The sequence below is a fragment of the Pleurodeles waltl genome, chromosome 1_2 (genome assembly GCF_031143425.1).
Source record: "Pleurodeles waltl isolate 20211129_DDA chromosome 1_2, aPleWal1.hap1.20221129, whole genome shotgun sequence".
NCBI lineage: Eukaryota > Metazoa > Chordata > Amphibia > Caudata > Salamandridae > Pleurodeles > Pleurodeles waltl.
In genome coordinates, this window is record NC_090437.1 from 977467266 (window position 1) to 977485940 (window position 18675).

Below are 18675 nucleotides of genomic sequence, written 5' to 3' on the forward strand. Positions count from 1 at the left end.
ATTCAGGCCTGGTAAATGGACTATCGACCAGTGTCTGAATCTTTTGATTCTGTATAGGGTACTGTGTAAGTAAACAGTGGCATGCACGGGCTCTGTCCACTTCACCTTCATGAATCTTACCTCAACCGGTTAAATCATGGTAAATTATAGCAGATTATTTTATCTGGGGGGGGGGGTCATTGGAAAATAGTTTATTTCCTGGGGGACCTCCATGCTAACACAACAGCTTCATTTAGATACACAAATGACTAATATTGTGCATATTGTTATAAAACTGGTGGAGGGGGTAGACATGGGGTGTATATATATATTTTGTTTACCCCTTTTCTATTTACTTGCACATCAATAAGCTTGAACAGGCTTTAGTGCATACCTGGGCTGATTGCCCACAGATAGCAGCTCGTCCTTTGCCAGTTATGCTCTATGCAGATTTAATGGCAAAGATGGCAAGGGGCTTGCAAACCCTTTTGGATGCCTCATGGCTTTATTGACCAGCTTAACTTGGCTATTGTCGGCACGTCTTTTGTGATGTTGGTAAGACCTCGCTCAACCAAGTCAAAAACTTTTATGTGTGGACTATTTGGGTCTCTTGTTCGGTTGGACTTGAACTGGAATCACTTGTTACGAGGGAAATAAGCTGATTTCCTAAAAGCTAATGGGGCTGTATTTAGCATTGCTTCTAGATTGGGAAGGAGACAGATTAGGGCATTAGTGCAGGTTTACCAGGCTAAATGTGACTCTAAATTCTCATATTGGAGTGATATTAGGGGGTGTACTAAACACAGCCTTTTAGAGGTTGATGAAAACAAATTTTAAGGCATTCTTTAGGCGTTCTTCAATGTATTCCCTCTTTTATAGTCCGTGAGGAATTGGGGGGTTAACCACCTCATGGACACTATAGCCCTCCGCCCTCTCTTACAAGGGGTAGACATCTGGATTAAAGGTGAAACTAAGCTGAACAAGGAGATTTTGGTAGATTGCTTTTCCCTTAATCATGCCCCTTGTATCCGCCGACTTAAATACATCTAAGAGTTGCTTCAGAACCTAAGAAGGGCAGAGTTATTTACCCTTCTTGGGGACATTTTCAAGGCTGATAGCAAATGTGTCAGAGCACTTTCTGAGACGTAGATTATAGGATGGGTTGCAGGTGGTATTACAAAAGCTACTGTGTATAGGTATGTTTTAATGAAAATGACCCAATCTGTGAAGCCTTATCTTCCAGCTGTAACTAATAATTGATTGCTACCTGCTTACAAGGTTTAAGTTTTATGTTGTATCGGCTGTTTGCATCTCCATGGGGCTGACCATATGTCCATTCATTAAAACCGTGCAGCTGTGACCAGGTGTCTCCCCAGGACAGCATGAATTTCTAAAGTTTTGTAGATATTATGATGTACTTAGGAAAACTTATATTGTCTCTTTGTTAAAGGACTGACATTTCACACAAGTTCGACCTGCTCTTCTGTTCTTACAATTGCTTTCTGAAGATTTTATTTTTAATGTAGCCATCTTTTTAAAAGCTGTAATGAATTTATAGTCCCAGAAATTAAGAATGAAATTAGGGTTTTAATGTTTTTACATGATGTTTTTACTCATGATCTCTTATACTGTGTACAAGTGTATATTTATTGTTTTGTTGTATGTATTGTGGTGCCTTTATGGTGTTTACTGTAACCGAATAAAGCTTGACTTGAATTGAATAGACTACTAAATAGATGACACTCGTGCTCGAAATCGTTCTAAAAGGTATGCAAATCAACTAATAAATTATGTAATTAAATGAGCAACGTAAAATGGTCCTATATTGCATTCTGTCAGGTAAGGTGCGTTATAGATGTCACCATAACTCCTTGATGGCCCGTATTATACAGTTACCTATTACGTATTTTCTGTCTGTCTATTGCTCTCTCTCTATCTATCTATCTCATTTCTGGCTAATTTTACAGAGCAGTGAAATGGTCCGGGCTGGTGCCCCTGAGGAGCTTTTTGTACCTTTTGGTCACAAAAACCTTCCTCTGCCTCTTACGGAGATAACTTGTGAGGAATAAAACCAAAGTGTGACGATGAAATGCATGTAGAACATTATAGATTGTGTTACAAAATGTATATTTACATTACTTTACAGTAAGGCTTTCGTCCATGTTTCTTTCTGGGTTTGAGAGCTGAATAATATTGGACTCAGGGGATACCTTTTGGCCAGATGCAATGCCATCAGCATATCAGTAGTAGGCCATGCCTAAATCTCGTTCAGTATGTTGCCAAGTCTCTTTATGTATAAACTGAGTAATGTGGACAGTACAATGGAATGCTGTGTGTCACAGTGAGGCAGCATGAAAGAGTCTTTGATCCTTAATTTTTTAGAGTGGTTGTGTAGACAGGAGCACTAGCAATTCACCATTTGTCCTTCAATACCTAAACAATTCTGTGTTTAATGGCGTTCTTGACACCCAACAGTGCCAGTAAATCAAGATCCACAGATAAATCAAAGAAGGCCAGCAGGCAGTATGCTTTTATAGGATGCAAAATGAATTTTTAAAGATTGCTTGGAGGTCATGGAACAGCATTCTGGCCTGAAGCCAGGTTTGTAGTCCTCTAGAACATGATCAGTGATTGATTTTCTTTCCAGTTATGGTACCACGCATCGCTCCGTCACTATACCCAAGAAAGGTTGGTTTTGGGTTGATAATTGTTGGTGTTATGTAGGTGAGCGGTGGCTCTTTTCAAGAGGGTATGTAATTATATAATTGAAACTGGCTAGAGAGGTGTCAAATAAGTTGCTCTGATAGTGACGGATGTGGCAATTAAAATATTTATCATGAGTAGCTGGAACTGAGTTGATGAAGCAGCTGCCTATGGTACAGAGAGAGGCTGAGCAATATTAGTTTGAGAACTGGGGTCAAAGCCCAGCCTAATTTACATGGAGTTCCTTGGGATGACTTATGGAGGTATGGGTTGATGATGGTAATGCTAGATCACTTTTTAATTTTCCCTCATTTCTCCCCAAAGAACTTAACAAATTTCTACCATTGGGTGAGTGGATCTTTGCTTGAATTTTTAACTTTATTAGAGATAGGTTGGGCACAGTGTGGGTTGAAGCTGTTCCCCATCAAGAAACATGCAACGGAGCGTCAGGACAGTTCATATCTTGCACACGTCAACCAAAAAGGTATGGTTGTTGGAGTAAATTAGCTGGAAGGTCATTTGTTGAACCATTCTGACTGTGAGGGAGATTTGATATCAAACACCAAACACTGAAAGGTCTGTGTATCAATGTGATTGTACCTTCTAGTTTTCCTCTTGGTCCAGGTGTGTCATGAATTAACCTAGGGAGAAGGATATCTACAACACTTTAAGAAACTTTATTAAACCAGTCTCTGTGAGAACCAATGGGTCTAGGTCAAGAGCATCATTGAAATCAGTCAGCTCAATATGATGTGGCATTGAGAATCTGTGATGGAGGGGGAGGAAATCCAGGAAGGAAGGCTTGACTTTGGTGACAGACTGCAAAATTGCCAGTAGTTCGGTGTGGTCGAGGTTGTCGAGTTGAGCCACCTTTTTAGATCGTGCTCATTGATATCATTGAGGTACTGAGTTGATACAAATATGAAGACTCGAACTGTTGCTGCTGAGAAGGCGGTAATTGAGTAGTAGATCTGGCTTGGAAGGGGATGAGAAAATGTGTTTTAGTGGATGATAGGGGACTCAAAATACACCTGAATCATGATGAGAGGGTGGGGAAATGGTTAAGATAGGACCGTAAACAAACCTTTATAATTCAGTACATGAAAATAAAATCACATATCAAGAGACTGCAGCTGTTTGTCATCTCCTTTAATTTGGCGTAGTGATTTTCCTTTAAATGCTTTCCTTTTACACACTACCACATCTGTACCTTTACTTGCATTTTATCATTGGAGTAGTTCCTTATGCAAAATGCTTAACCCATAGTTACATGTTAATTAGGATGTTTATTGTGATGTGATGACTCCAAACATCTGAGAAAAAACACTCTGAAACCAAAAGTATATAAATATAATAGAATGAAATACGGTTTGAGCCTCAAAGACAGGGCGTGTCTCAAGGGACATAGTCGTACAGTTATGCAGCATTGAGCAGCTATTGTACTGGGACGAAATACGGAATAGGAAGCTTGCAACTGGCCAGTATTCTGAACTGTAGTTTTATGATGCATGAAATGATGGCCATAAGCCATCATGCAGATTCCCATTGTAGATACAGTGGAACTCTTTACTTGTGAATGCGCGCGTCCGCCTTATTTGTTGTTCGCTATTGTAGTTACAGTGGAACTCTTTACTTGTGAATATGCATGTCAGCCTTATTTTTTGTTCACTATCACCCAGTATTTATAGTGACAAGAATCAGCAAAAGTGTGGAATGGAGCACTATCTAAAACAAATTATTGTAACTTGTTTATTTTTGTAGAATTCTAAATGCTACATTTGCGTACTTTCATAACTAAATTGTGCAAAATAACCAAATAACCTTATTGAATACAATGTTTTAGATAAATGGCGTACCAGGACAGAGGCCAGTGGTTGGAGAAACACCATGCTCACATCCGAGCAGTCCGTCAGAAAATAGGTTTGATGATACATCCAAATGTAAAGGTAAGGAAGACACAACAACTCTTCCCTTCCAAAGCACTATTTCACTTCCGTTTTAGATGTTGGGCCTATGAGCAATGTTTTGTCTTAAGAAAGAAGAAGAGCTATATAAACACAGCTTTGTAAGTTACTCACCTGAACCCAACTTTTGCAATTATGTTACCTGCAAATCTAAAAAATGCAAATCCCATGATTTCAATACCTTCAACAGATGTTGACAATGTAAACCTAAATCTAGGAATCACAGTTTGTTTTTTACTGTCTTTTTATGGTCTCCTGTGTGAAATCAAAGAAGCAGGAGGTCTTTTTTTCATTAATTTTTTTTTTTTTATTAATTAGAAAAGACTTAATATATTATACAATGTATCCCTCCAACAACACTATAGATATACAATTAATCATGCTGTTAAGGAAAGACACACAAAGCAAGACGGCAAAACAAAAAAGACAGGATTGAATAAAGAACAACACAATCTTAATTGTTAACCATATAAAGATAAACAATGATTACAATCTATTAACAGCGGATCTCACGGAAAAATTAATGTCTTCTTCTGCAAAGAGCTTTAACTCATTCAACCAGATATCTCCATATTTCTACAAATTTCTTTAAGAACCCCATCCTTACTTCATATAAGCTGTCATAATGCTTCACCCGCTTGATTTTATTTAGTCATTCACTAAAATTGGGCACCTCAACGTAACTCAATTTTTGTAGTTTTCAAGACCTAGGAATCAATAAAGCAACAAGCATAAATTGTTATTGCCGAATGATAATATCACTAGGTTGTGAAATTATTCCAAATAGCGCCCCATATGGATCTGGTCGTAAACTTAGCTGGAGTTTTCGACTGATAAGTCCTAAAAGTTATAAAATTGAGGACATGTGAAGCATATATGCAGCCAGTCGTCATTGGCATTCGTACACCTAAAGCATGCTGCAGAGGTCGCAGGACACATCTTATGTATAAGGTGCAGAGTATGATATAGCATCCACTTGCTACAGAAACATTCTTCTATAATTCGCCGCTTAAAGAGTAGCAGTAAGTGTCTCTGTAAAAGGCTGTCACTAACATGTTTTGTCGTATATATCCAAGATGGAAGTATGTGGCAAAAGGGAAGGGACTCCAAATATTCTTCAAACCCCCACCCTACTTCTAATAATCACACTGTGAATACTTTTACAGGTTAGTAATGCTTGCGTGGCCAGAATAGTATGTTTGGCTGCATGTATTTGTTTGCATTTTTAAAACAGTAATAGAACTTAACTGCAATGTTTAAATACGTTTACACACATTTAAGCATTGCCATGGCAATTTAACAAATCGGGCTGAAAACGTGAAATGACCACAACACTCACTTAAAAGGGGTAAAAGGCCGCTTTGATAGAACAGGTCTGGCAAAATACAACCTTGGCATAATAGCCTCACAAAACTACCCAAACCTCACTAATACAAATTCGTCACCTAACCCCTCCCCCTCCCTCTAAAGTGGCCCCACCTCACTACCCCTTGTCCCATCCCCACCTTGACCCGACCAACCCATTAACCCATCTGTCCTGCAGTTACCTTCTCCAGTTCCCCTTGTCTGTGCAAACTCCCTGCCCTCTCATCTTTCTGATCTACCCCTTCCCCCCCCGAAAGGCCAACTGTAAAAGCCAACATACCCAGCCAGACCTGCCTATCAGCGGCAAAAATAAAAAAAACACCCCTCCCCTTATTACTAAAATGTCCCTTAATCCATCAGCACAACAAAAAACAAACAGAAATAGACCTGTCCTGTTAAAACTCGAAACAGCTAACCGTTGAACCCTGGAAAAAAAACAAAAAGAGCATAATAATCAAACACAAAAAACCCTCCTCAAAAGAAAAAACACCACAAATAAAGTAAAATTTTCGGGAGGGCGGGCGGGCGGGCACGAAGACCAAATGCCCACTGGGTGTGACAACGGCCAAAGAGGCCGCCGACACCCAGCCCCTACCTTTTATCCCCCTGCCTAAGCCACCGCCCTATCCTGTCCAGCAAACCAATCCCAGTTCAGGCTCGTGGATCATACCACAACAGCCCGATAAGCCCAGGGGGAGACAGGGCAAGCCGCTTTTTTGCCATGGCAGGCACCTCGAGTTCCTCATCGTAATCAAGTAATTCCTCGTCCAAATAAGCACAACCAGCACCCGTGCCCTGGCTAGTGGATGGTTGTGCCTAATCCGGTCCAACTCTCTCCTGCGAAGTCGGATGGACCGCTCCGGATCGCACCCTCCCGGTGTTCTGAAGGCGCCTGGACCTTCACCGGCAGGCTCTGATCACCGATCATCTGCCCAGATTGCCGATAAATCACCTGCACCCCACGTCCGCCCAAATATTGGGATGTGTCACACCCAGTGGTTCCTTCACCCCTGTCAGGCTGCCAAAAATCCAAACTCACATATGCCCTACCTAAAGCACCAGAACTACCAGCCTCACCACACACGGTACCCTTAAACACTGCTCCACTGTCGTCCACCAACTCAATTTGCTCACCTAAATGAACAGCAGCCTGGTTACCTACCTCACATGACTGTACTCTATGGAGCATTGGACTAACCACCCTAGGGATCCACTGCATAAATCTGTTGCACCTCTGACCCTGAAAACCCCACCTACCGCTTGACTCTAAATCTGCCACACTTCCAGCGCCCTCCTGCACATCTTCCTCCTCATCTGAAATAATAACAATTTCCTTGGACACCTGAACACCAGGTGCCAAGGCTATAACTGGCTTACCCGCTCTATTTTCATCCGAAGCCGGCATAGACTGTGATAAAATCATGGGCGCCGCCATCTTGAAAGCGCCTGCTAACTTCCTTTCCTCGTCAGCAGTCAAAACCTGCTTGATGCCTCTTTCTACAGGCGATTGAGCTTGCGCGCGCGTGTGTTCAACTGCGCACGCGTGCCTTTTGGCCTCGCCCCCATGCGGCCAGCCCTCGCCACCGCAGGCTTTTGAGGAACGCCTCTCCCGCCCGCGGAAACTCGCCGTACCAGAGACGAACCTTGACGTTGGGGCAAACAAACCCCTCTTCTCCCCCGTGACACAACTGAGGACCCCGGGGGCACAGACACATCGACCACCTCAAGATCAGGTGAGCGGGAACATTTTCTCCCCTCAACACTTTTAGCTTTAAACTTTTTCCCTGATTTAGGCGATGAACAAGCCGCTACGGCGGCTGACATGCCCCCAGCCGAACGACGCTTCGGCCTCTTCAAACCTACCCACGCCTCTTCCAACACACCCCCCTTTATTAAATCTCCCCCCCCCCCCTCCTCCTGCAGGACTTTCAATGCCATAACAACCTTATTCGGTTCCATCACTGCTACCCTTGAATACTTCAAACTAAACTCCACCCTAATAACTCCAAAAAACATCACCTACTCTCACCTAAAAACGCCTACCTAGAACCTTGGCACGAAGACAAAACGCCCACTGGGTGTGATAACGAGGCCGCCACACCCAGCCCCTACCTTTTATCCCCCTGCCGAAGCCACCGCCCTATCCTGTCCAGCAAACCAATCCCAGTTCGGGCTCGTGGATCATACCACGACAGCCCGATAAGCCCAGGGGGAGACAGGGCAAGCCCTTTTGCTCCCCCCAAACCCCCAATGTGAAAAATGTATAAGGGGGGCAATATATATATATTTTTTTTTACACTGAAGGTGGGGTTGGGGGGGAGCGGCATTAAATAGTTTTAAGACCACTACTTTAGAGCACATTTTATTGTAATACCCCCAACGGTCCGATCGATCTAACAATTAGTGGTGGCCATAATTTTATCTGGAAAATACGGTGTCACCTCTTCATCTAATTTCTGGCGTAACAGACGACGCCAGTTACCCATGCCTTTAAGGCAGGATACAAAGTAGACATTTACGTGGACAGTGCACTGATTGACTCAACTTTTGTTGAATCGCGTTGCAAAAGTTCATAATTTGTGTGTAACTAAACCACAAATGAGGAGCTATTTTAGGGTTGTTTATTATTTGCTGCTATTGTGTTACTAAACCAGATTGCACAGTCTAAAAGCTCAAGGCATCTACCCCTTCCCAATTGGCTATAACGGATGCATGTAGCTGAAGACCCAGTATGCTGCAATCGCTTAAACGTAAAGACAAGAGAAAGGAAGGCACTCGAAATCCCTACCATGCTTTAGTAAATCTGTTGACTGAAATGTGAGGCATCTTGAATCTAGTTCGCTTTGGTGGCCTAGGTATTTTTGAAGACGTGAAAATGTTCGGACCTGACTCTCTTAGCATCATACCTAGGTAAAAGTGGTTTTGAAAATTGCTGGTGATTGCAGCTCGTACTACCAAAGCTAACAAGGCTGCCCGGGAGTACCTTTTAATTCTTGGAAGTGCCAACCCTCCCTTTTCTTTATGTAATTATAGTGTCTTTAAATTGTTACAGGGTTTTTCCCTGCCATAAAAAGTGGTGTAACATTCTATCAAATCACTGAAAAAAGACTGATGAACTTTAATCATAACATTATCAAAAAGAAATTTAAACAAAGAAAGAATGGCGATCTTCACTGATGCAACCCAACCAATAATAGTAAGAGCTAATGACTACTGTTGGTTCAAAAGCCCGCATACTTTGATTAGGGTTGCGGTATAGTTTAATTTAAACAAATCAGAGAAACTGGTTGTACCATGGATCCCCAAGTATTTAATAAGACTAGTAACCTCTTGTGTACGTCGGATAGCTGGGAGCCGTCCGAAGCCACAGTGCTCATGTGCATTGGACAGCTCCCAGCCGTCGGCGCACATAGCACAGGAAATACATCTGGTGCAGGCATTAGAGGGATTTCCTTTCTGCCAAAATACCCTTGGGAGCTGGGAATAGCTTCCACAGCTCCCAAGGCTGTTTGGGGTTTTCAGTAAAATGAAGATCAGCGTGCACGGCTCTCGAACGTCATTTCACTGAAAACATGAGCGAAATGAGCCAATCAGCTCAATTCATTTTCACTCCTTCGGTGCTAGGGTGCTATCTCAGCCCTCCGAGCACCACAGCAGACAGAAAAGGTATCGTTAGAAAGGGGAGAATCTCCCCTTTCCAATGGTACCTCTAACTAATGAATCCCTGCTTTGGGATCACCGCAGGTAGGCGATACCCAAGCAGGGATCCACCCACTACACACCAGGGAGGGGGAAGCGACCGCTTGGCAAGGGCTTTAGCCCTACCCCCCCCCATTTTTTGGGGGCCAATTCAGTCTTTTTGTCCCCCAACTGTGGGGGGGCATTGGGGGACAGCTGGAGGCAGTAGCTCCTGATCTGCCCTTTCTCTCAGGGGGGCCGAAACCCCACTAGACACCAGGGAGCCTTTTTTGTTAATATGCAGGGGTGGGGGCTGCCCAAAATAGGAACAGTCTTTCAGCCCCCTTCCCCCCCAGGGATAGATGGGGTTTACTACTCTGATTGGCTCCCGGGGGGCAGAAAGCCCACTAGACGACAATCGGCAACGTCATAGCCCTACCATATATATAAATGGGGACTAAAGTCTTTCTGCTCCCTTGGATGGGGGCAGAAGCCCTGATCTGCCCCACTAGGGGGCAGAAAGCCCACTAGGCACCAGGAATGTTTTTTTGGATACGTAAGGGTGGCGGCTGTTCCCTCCCAAGCACAAATGGGTACAGTCTTTCTGTCCCCCGGGAGGCAGATGGGGGTTATCACCCCTGATCTGCCCTCCCTGGGGGGGGGGGGGGGAACAGAAAGCCCACTAGACACCATGGACTATTTTTTCTTGTTGTTAGTTTGTTGTTAGTGTAGGGGTGGGGGCTTCCCAGAAAACGCTTGGCAATGCCCCACCTGCTCCCCCAAAAAAGACCACAGTCTTTCTGCCCCCTCCCCCCCCCGGGGAGGGGGGTGGGGATTATTACCCCCTATATGCCTCCAGGGAGGAGGGGACAGAAAGCCCACTAGACAACAGGGAAGATTTAAATTTGTGCCAGTGCTGTGATCCCACACAGAAATGTGAGGAAAATGTGATTTATTTATTTTTCAGCTACATTTGAGGTTTGCTGGGGATTCTAGGTAAGAAAACTTTGGGGACTCCACGCAAGCCACTCCTCCCTGGACTCCTTCAGGTGTATAATTTTTAGAAATGTCTGGGTTTTGTAGGTTTCCTTTGATGGCTGCCGAGCCCGGGAAAAACAATGCAGGTGCCCGCCTTGCAAAAACAGGTCATATTTGAGGTAGATCATTTTGATGTCTCCACAATATGTTTCGGGCCTTTTCCTGTTGCTGGCATTTGTCCCACCCACACAACTGAGGTAGTATTTTTATCGGGAGACCTGAGGGTACGCTGGGTGGTATGGAATTAGTGGCTCCCCTCAGATTCCAGAACTTTCCATCTCAGAAATGTGAGGAAAATTTGCTTTTTTAGATACATTTTGAGGTTTGCAAGGGATTCTGGGTAACAGAACCTCGTGACAACCACACAAGTCACCCCATCCTGGATTTCCCTGGGTGACTAGTTTTTGAAAATGTACAGGTTTGCTAGGTGTCCCTAGGTGCTGGCTGAGCTAGGGCCAAAAATCCACGGTCTATTTTGGGTGGAAAAATGTGATGTTCATATTGTGTTTCATGCCGTTTCCTGTCACGGGCACTAGGCTTACTCATACAAGTGAGTTACATTTTTATCGGGGGAATGCTCGATTGAAGGAAGTTTGTGGCTCCCCTCAGATTCCAGAACTTTCCATCACAGAAATGTGAGGAAAATGTGTTCTGTTAAGCCAGTTGTGGTGTTTGTAAGGGATTACGAGTTACAGAACCTGGTAAGAGTCCCACAAGTCACCCCATCCTGGATTCCCCCAGGTATCTAGTGTTTAAAAATTTACAGGTTTGCTAGGTTTCCCTAGGTGCCGGCTGAGCTAGAGCCCCAAATCCACAGCTAGGCACATTGCAAAAAAGGGCCAGTTTAGAGTGAATAAATGTGCTGTCTACATTGTGTTTTGGTCCATTTCCTGCACTGGCACTAGCCCTACTCACACATGTGCCGTACCATTTTTATTGGGAGACTTGGGGGAACCCCGAATAGTAGAACATGTGTTATTACCAATTGTCTTTCTCTGCATTTGTTCCTTTTACATTTAAGATGGTGTGTAAGAAAGAAGTCATTTTGAGAGATGCCCTCTAAATCACATGCTAGTATAGGTACCCCTAAATTCAGAGATGTGTAAATAACCACTGCTTCTAAACTCCATATCTTGTGTATTTCAGAAATACATAGGTTTCTCTGATACCTATTTTTTACTCTTTATATTTTACCAAATGAATTGCGGTTTACACGGTACACAACGAAAAACCATTGCAAGATGCAGCTTATTTATTGGCTCTGGGTACCTCAGGTTCCTGGTGAACCTACAAGCCCTATCTATCACCCCCCAACCAAAAGAGTCTAGCAGACATAACTATATATTGCTTTCAAAAATCTGCCATAGTTAGAAGTTACAGATGAAAATGTAGACACACATGGCTGTTTTTTTCCAACTTAAGTTCAATATTTTTTTATTTCAACTGTTACTTTCTTTGGGAAAACCTTGAAGGATCTACACAAATGACAACTTGCTGAATTCAAAATTGTGTCTACAGAAACGTATAGCTTTCAGGGATCCACCATTAGTTTCACACATATTTCTACCACTAACTCGAAGGAGGTTTAAAGCACCAAAAAATCGGAAAAATTGGCTGTGTTCTAGTAAAATGACAAAACTGTGTTGAAAAATGTGTTATTCTGATTTGGTTGTCTGATTCAAGTCTGCCTGCTCCTGAAAGCTGGGTAGATGGTGATTTTAGCATTGCGAACCCTCCGTTGATGCCATTTGCAGGGGGAAAAACAGACACTTTCTTTTGCCGCACTTTTTTCCCATTTTTCCAAAGAGACCCAATATTTCGCTGTATTTTGGCTAATTTCTTGGTCCCTCTAGGGGAGTTCACAAACCCTGGATACCTTTAGAATCACAGGATGTTGAAAAAAAGGACTCAAATTTGGCGTGGATAACTTATGTGGACAAAAAGTTAAGGTGGCATAAGCACGAACTACCCCAAATAGCCAAAAAAAAATGTTTAGCACTGGGGCGAGGGGTCCTAGGAGCGAAAGGGGTAATAGAGAAATGCGGTCATACTTCGACAGGCAAAACTAAGGGGCACCTATTGAATAATAGCACTTCTGATTTTGAATGATCCATTTTGTAACCCTGGGTGAATTCCTAAATTTTGGAGAACACAGTTTTAATAACCATTTCATCAGCAGCCAAGTACGTTATCCTTGTCTGCAAACAATTGTAATTTTGCTGCACCATTAAGCTGGGGCATAATGATGGGATCTTGTTGAAGTGCACAGGCACGAAGAGGACCTAGGACATAGGACAGCCCTCCCTTGTTCCTGATCCAACAACATGCCCCACTGTTTTGGAATTGATTATAATTTTGGCTTCAGCATTTTTATACGAATTAGGCAGCAAACTAACAAGACTCGATGGAAACCTAAATTTTGTTAAAATTGCAAATAATACCTCCCACTGCATCAAATAGTGGGCTTGTTCTGAGTCCAGCATAAAAATAGCTACCTTGATCTTCCTGACTGAATTAAAATGAATGGTATGATCGAAGTAATTAGTATTCGCTGATATCAGCCTTGTTGGCAAAAATACGTTTTGGTCTTGATGGACCAATGCTTGTGCTAGGAAAGCCAATCTGCTTGATATTATTTTTGCAAACGTTTATAGGCCCAGTTGAGTAGACAATACGAGTTGCGGCTCTCCAGTGACTTGTCCTTTTTTCAAAGAAATTACAATAACTGCCTTGGTAAACGACCTGGGAGGGTGCTTGCCTGCAAGGATTTCCTTGAAGAGAGTACCCAAAAATCTACTTAGTTGATGAATGAATAATTTATATACTTCTGCAGGTAGACCCATGCGTTCGCATTGGGGATGATCCAATTGCATTCAGTACTTCGGCAAGTGTAATGGGCGCGACCACTGCTGATTGTTGGTCCATTGATAAAACAGGCAGCTTAATAGCTTTCAGAAAGTTGTTGATGCTTTCCTACGTAGATTTTGCTGAGTAAGAAAGGCCTCTGCAATTTAACCCGGTCTCGTAACCACTTTGCTTTTGTTGTATCAAAACAGATGTAATGGCATTGATGTTATTTTCATTTGCTTTATCGGCCATGCTAAATAACAACCAACATGTTCCTTTCTCACATAACGTTTTTGAAAGCAAGTGTTTCGATTGACTATTTCAGCAGCTGCCAAATGACCTTTTAAGTTCTGCCTAGCGTGACTTACCTTTAATTTAGCTGCGGGTGTATTTGAGGCAGTAAAGGTTTCTATATCTAAGGCAGACTGTAATTGGGTAACAATTGCTTTATGTTGCTATATAATCTGCAATGTAAACAATATGGCTTCACCTTGAATGGAAGTTTTCAGTGCTCCCCATACAGAAAAGGATGAAGCTGAGTCAATCTTTCTTTCTAGAAGCTCATCTAATGAGTTACACAAATTCACAATCTAAGTCTTGTTGATTAACAGAGACTTGTCGAGACATCATCTTCAGTGGCTCATACTAGAATCTTCTATTACCAGTTCAATAGTGACCCTGAATGGTCACAAAAGCCATTGGTTAAATACCCTTCTTGCCCTGACATAATGAATGCAATATAAAAAAAATGGATTTGAGAAGACGATTTCAAGTTCTTTGAAAAGCAGGTGTAAGATTTATCCTGTGGATCAGTGGTTCCCAACCTGTGGTCCGGGGACCCCTGGGGGTCCGTAAAGCCTTCTCAGGGGGTCCGCGACTGCTTAGAAAATTAAATAATATTAACAGATTACATCCACAGCTTTTAGTAATGACTCAGTTGGGGGTCCCTTGATTCCAATAACGATTCAGTGAGGGGTCCCCGGGTTCCAGTAATGATAAAGTGGGGGTCGACAGAAGTCAGGAGGTTGGGAACGACTGCTGTGGGTGATCGGGCCGCCATGGATCTATTAAGGCGAGATCAAGTTTTATAGTGCTTAATTTGTAAATAATAACGGTTGCCCAACCCTCTGCTCTGAAACACAGGGCTGCTTTATTTAAATGTGCGAGCACAGATTACTGAGGCAGCATACTCCTGAAGCCATCTCGGGCCTCTTTAATCCATTAACAGCCACTCCCTGCCCCTTCAGCTCACTTCTTGAAGCTTTCTGTTTTCTCACTTTGTGAGCTTTTTCGCAGTTCTCTTCCTCCATCTTTCCTGTTAGTGTCTTTTGCTCGCTGTAAATCCCTGATTCAGAAAACTAAGTGCCGGCCCTCAAAAATAAGTACCGGTGCCCTGCACTGGAAACCACCGGCTCAAATTAAGCACTGAGTTTTTAGCTTTTTCAAAAGTCAAGCTGATTGTGGCTTATTTTCCTTATTTTAGACTCAAGAGCAGTCAAGCCTGACATTTTGCATAATGGTGAAGTTGCCAAATGTTCGCCTCGGACCCGTAGCGAGATTGTATAGTTCCTCTAGAGCTGTAGCATTATCTTCAATAAAGCTCTAATAGCTTATAAAGCTGACAAGTTGCTGTTGTATGGAAACTTTACCCCACATCCATCTTGCTTTTGGGCCACTTATCATCTGCTGCACTTGGCAGTGAAGATCTTTAGAAATCAATATAGTCACCCCTCATACTGCTGTGTTGGATGATGCAAAAAAAAATGCACGGAAGATGAAGTCTGGAATGTGCAACGGGGGTGAAATAGATTTAAGGTGGGGGTTTCCTGAAAAAAATACCATGTAGACTGAGTGTTCATAACCTAGCCAATATTGACCTGAGGTTAATCTTAGTATTGAGTCCATTAGCATTATTATAGGAGGCTATCTTTTATGCGTTAAGTAGTCTTGGTTTCCTTGTATTCTCGGGCTGTAACCTGGGAAAACCTAAAACGTCACATTTCGCGACTTTTGAGGAGCTTCATACTGTATACATCCATGCAGATATAAAATCTCGCTAGCAAACATCTTATTACTCGCCGGCGATACCTTGTTAAAACATTTGTAATTTTGGTTTGCAGAAGTGAATTGCAGGAAGTCAGTTTTAATATTTTTATATAGTTACGTGTTTTTTATCTTCTCAGGCGGCATCTCGGTTAAGCCTAAAATGACTTCATCTTCTAGAAAACTAAATAATTGTCAGCTTATATAAAAGCTATCGAATGATGCTAGCCAGATGCCAGCCACTATTATTCGAAATTATTCAAATATTACTTTTCTACTTCTTGCTTGCTTAAGTAAACACTCCCTCCCTACATGACATCCCTCTTTACTCTCCCAGTGAGTCCTCCCTGAGCCCAACCACCACAGCTCCTGGCGAAATCACCTCCCAACGCTCCCTTGTTACACTGCCCATGTTGTGCAACCCCCCCAAAGCCCACCTTGGATCGCATGCCTTGTTGGTGCACTTGTGGCTGCTTTCTCAGGTGGTAGAAGCGCGCAGTGCAGCCCTTGATTCTTTTCGTTCCCTTTATTCACGCCCCTATCCATGCAAGATATAGCGAACACAACCTTAGCAAGTGGATTTAAAAAGAGCACCATAAATTACATAAACCTCAAGGTAGAGAAAATATACAGCTAGACGATGATTATTGAAAATGCAGTAATCCAAACATCAAATAAGCTGTTGGAGGGAAGAGGTGATCAAAAAACAACTAGGAGTCTTTTAGCTATGAAAGAATCTATATGCTGAAAAAAAACAGTAGCTTGTGATACTGAAGAGATCTTAAGCCTGCCATTGTGAATAACCTTCAGCTTTGACTGCTGGACCAGGCCGGCTTGAGCGCCTGCTTTCTTGAACAGGTTAATCATAGATTTGAATGCTTTTCTCCTATAAGAAATAGCTACAGAGATACCTGAGAAGAGCCGAAAGAAGTAGTTATCCGAAGTTGGAAAAGAATGCTTGTAATGCTTTGGTAAGTGTTGGAAATGGCCCTTTTTGTAGGGTTATCCCCACACTTTTTGCTTCTGACCTCCTGTTTTTGCTGGCTTTAGGACTCTGGGCACTTTACTACTACTGACCAGAGCTAAATTGCAAGTGCTCTCTGTCTAAATTGTATTGGTGAATGGTTTATCCATTACTGGCATTTGATTTACTAGTAAGCCCCTAGTAAAGTGCACGGTATATGTCCAGGGTCTTTAAATCAAATGCTGCTAGTGGGCTTGCAGCACTGATTGTGCAACCCACATGTGTAGCCCTGTGAACATGTCTCAGACCTGCCACTGCAGTGTCTTTGTGTACAGTTTTAAACTGCCATTTCGACCTGGCAAGTACACCCACTTGCCAGGCCCAAATCTTCCCTTTTACTTCATGCAAGTCATCCCTAAAGGAGGCACAAGGCAGCCCCAAGGGCAGGGTGCAATGCATTTAAAAGGCAGGCCATGTACTGGTGTGTTTTACATGCACTGATAGTGAAATACTGCTAAACTCAGTTTTCACTATTGCAAGGCCTATTTGTATAAATACTGGACGTCTGGCACTACAAAGTAAGAACACTATTGGACTGAAGACATCCTGCCAGGAAGAAGAGATTGATGCTGTAGGAGGGACTGCCACTCTACCTGTTGCTTTGTTGTGCTGGCCTACTGCTTCTCTCCCGGGTGTGAAAGGACTGGTCTTTGCCTTCTACATCCTGATTTCCAAGGTTCTCCAGGAGCTGGAACTGAGCTTGCCTCTTGTTAAGTCTCGAGGACATCAAAGACCTCCTCTATCAGTGCCTGGGCTCTTCTGCTGAGAGTCCTGACTTTCCAAGTGGTGCCAAATCCAGCCCCTGGATCCTTGGAAGTGTAAGCTGCTGACCTGAAGAGGAAAACCCATGCACCAACGCGCTGCCGCTGAAAAAATCGATACAGCGCCTGTACCACGGCTGGGGAATCGATGCAACACCTGTTTCACTGTGGCTCCATTAACACAGTGCATCTGGATTTTCCATGCATCGTCCCTGGGTATCAATTTGTCATGGCCCCCCCCTCCCTAAACCGCAGTAAGGAACAGAGGCCGCGTGTCCTGAAATCAACACATCACCTTTCCTGCGAGGAAAAAATCAACGCATCACCTCCCCTGCCAATAAGCAACTCACAAATCACCTCAACAGCGAAAGACTGTTAGGCAATGCTGCTTTATATTGTAATGAATTGAATGAGCTACCATCTACTTGTCATATTTGACCATACTGGTGCAGGCTGTGAAAAAATCAGTATCTTGATTTAGAAAGTTGGCTGGTGGCAATTGGGCAGGAGCTGTGTCTTGTGAACTCATACGTTGTGATGTGGAGGCTAGATGCTCCGCCTGCAGTCTCTGCACCACTGGTATTTTGTATTTGTATTTTGTTAATATTAAAGTGCATTCCGACCAGAGGGATCCAAGCGCTAATCCGGTAAAGAGAGGCTAATGCAGATCAGAACCTATAACGAGAAAAACCAAGTCTTCAGATGCTTTTGAAATAACAGGAGGGGTGAGATCTCCTTATGTTTGACTGGGAGCAATTTCCATAACTGCGTTCACAGAAATGACCCTGTCTCCCCATGTAACTTTTTTTCTCCTCCAAGTCAGTGCCACCCTAAGCCCGGCCGATCTTAGAGGGTGGTTAGGGGTGTACCAATTAATGACAGTTTGCAAATATCCTGAGCCTTGAAAATGTAGGGTCTTGTGAGTCGGGCACAATGCCTTAAAGAGGATGCGCTTCCTAATAGGTAGCTAGTGCAGTTCTTTCAAACCTTCCTTAATGGAGGTAAACTTAGGTAATCCTAGCACTAGCCAAGTGGCAGCATTTTGGATCATCTGCAGATTATTCAGTTATGATTGGTTTATGTTTAAATATAAGGCATTGCAGTAGTCCAATATAGATATAACAAGGGCCAGCACCACTGTTGCCCTTAGTTCTTGTGGTATAAAAGGCAGAATTTCTTTTAGAATTCTAACCATCCAGAGACGGGTGATTAGTAACTCTGTTTATCTGTGTTTCAAAAGTTAGAGTTGAGTCGCAAATAGTCCCAAGATTCT

The 18675-nt window shown here is 43.0% G+C and overlaps 1 protein-coding gene across 3 annotated transcripts in view; it reads left to right on the forward strand.

Moving 5' to 3' along the window:
- The window catches only part of LOC138246638 (uncharacterized), a 403830-nt gene that overhangs the window by 64118 nt on the left and 321037 nt on the right, over positions 1 to 18675 (forward strand). For all 3 annotated transcript variants that reach the window (XM_069201360.1, XM_069201371.1, XM_069201379.1), the window contains exon 2: positions 4526 to 4628. In XM_069201360.1, coding sequence (XP_069057461.1) covers positions 4530 to 4628 — 99 coding nt within the window. In that variant the 5' untranslated portion in view covers positions 4526 to 4529. The remainder of the gene's footprint in view (positions 1 to 4525; positions 4629 to 18675) is intronic.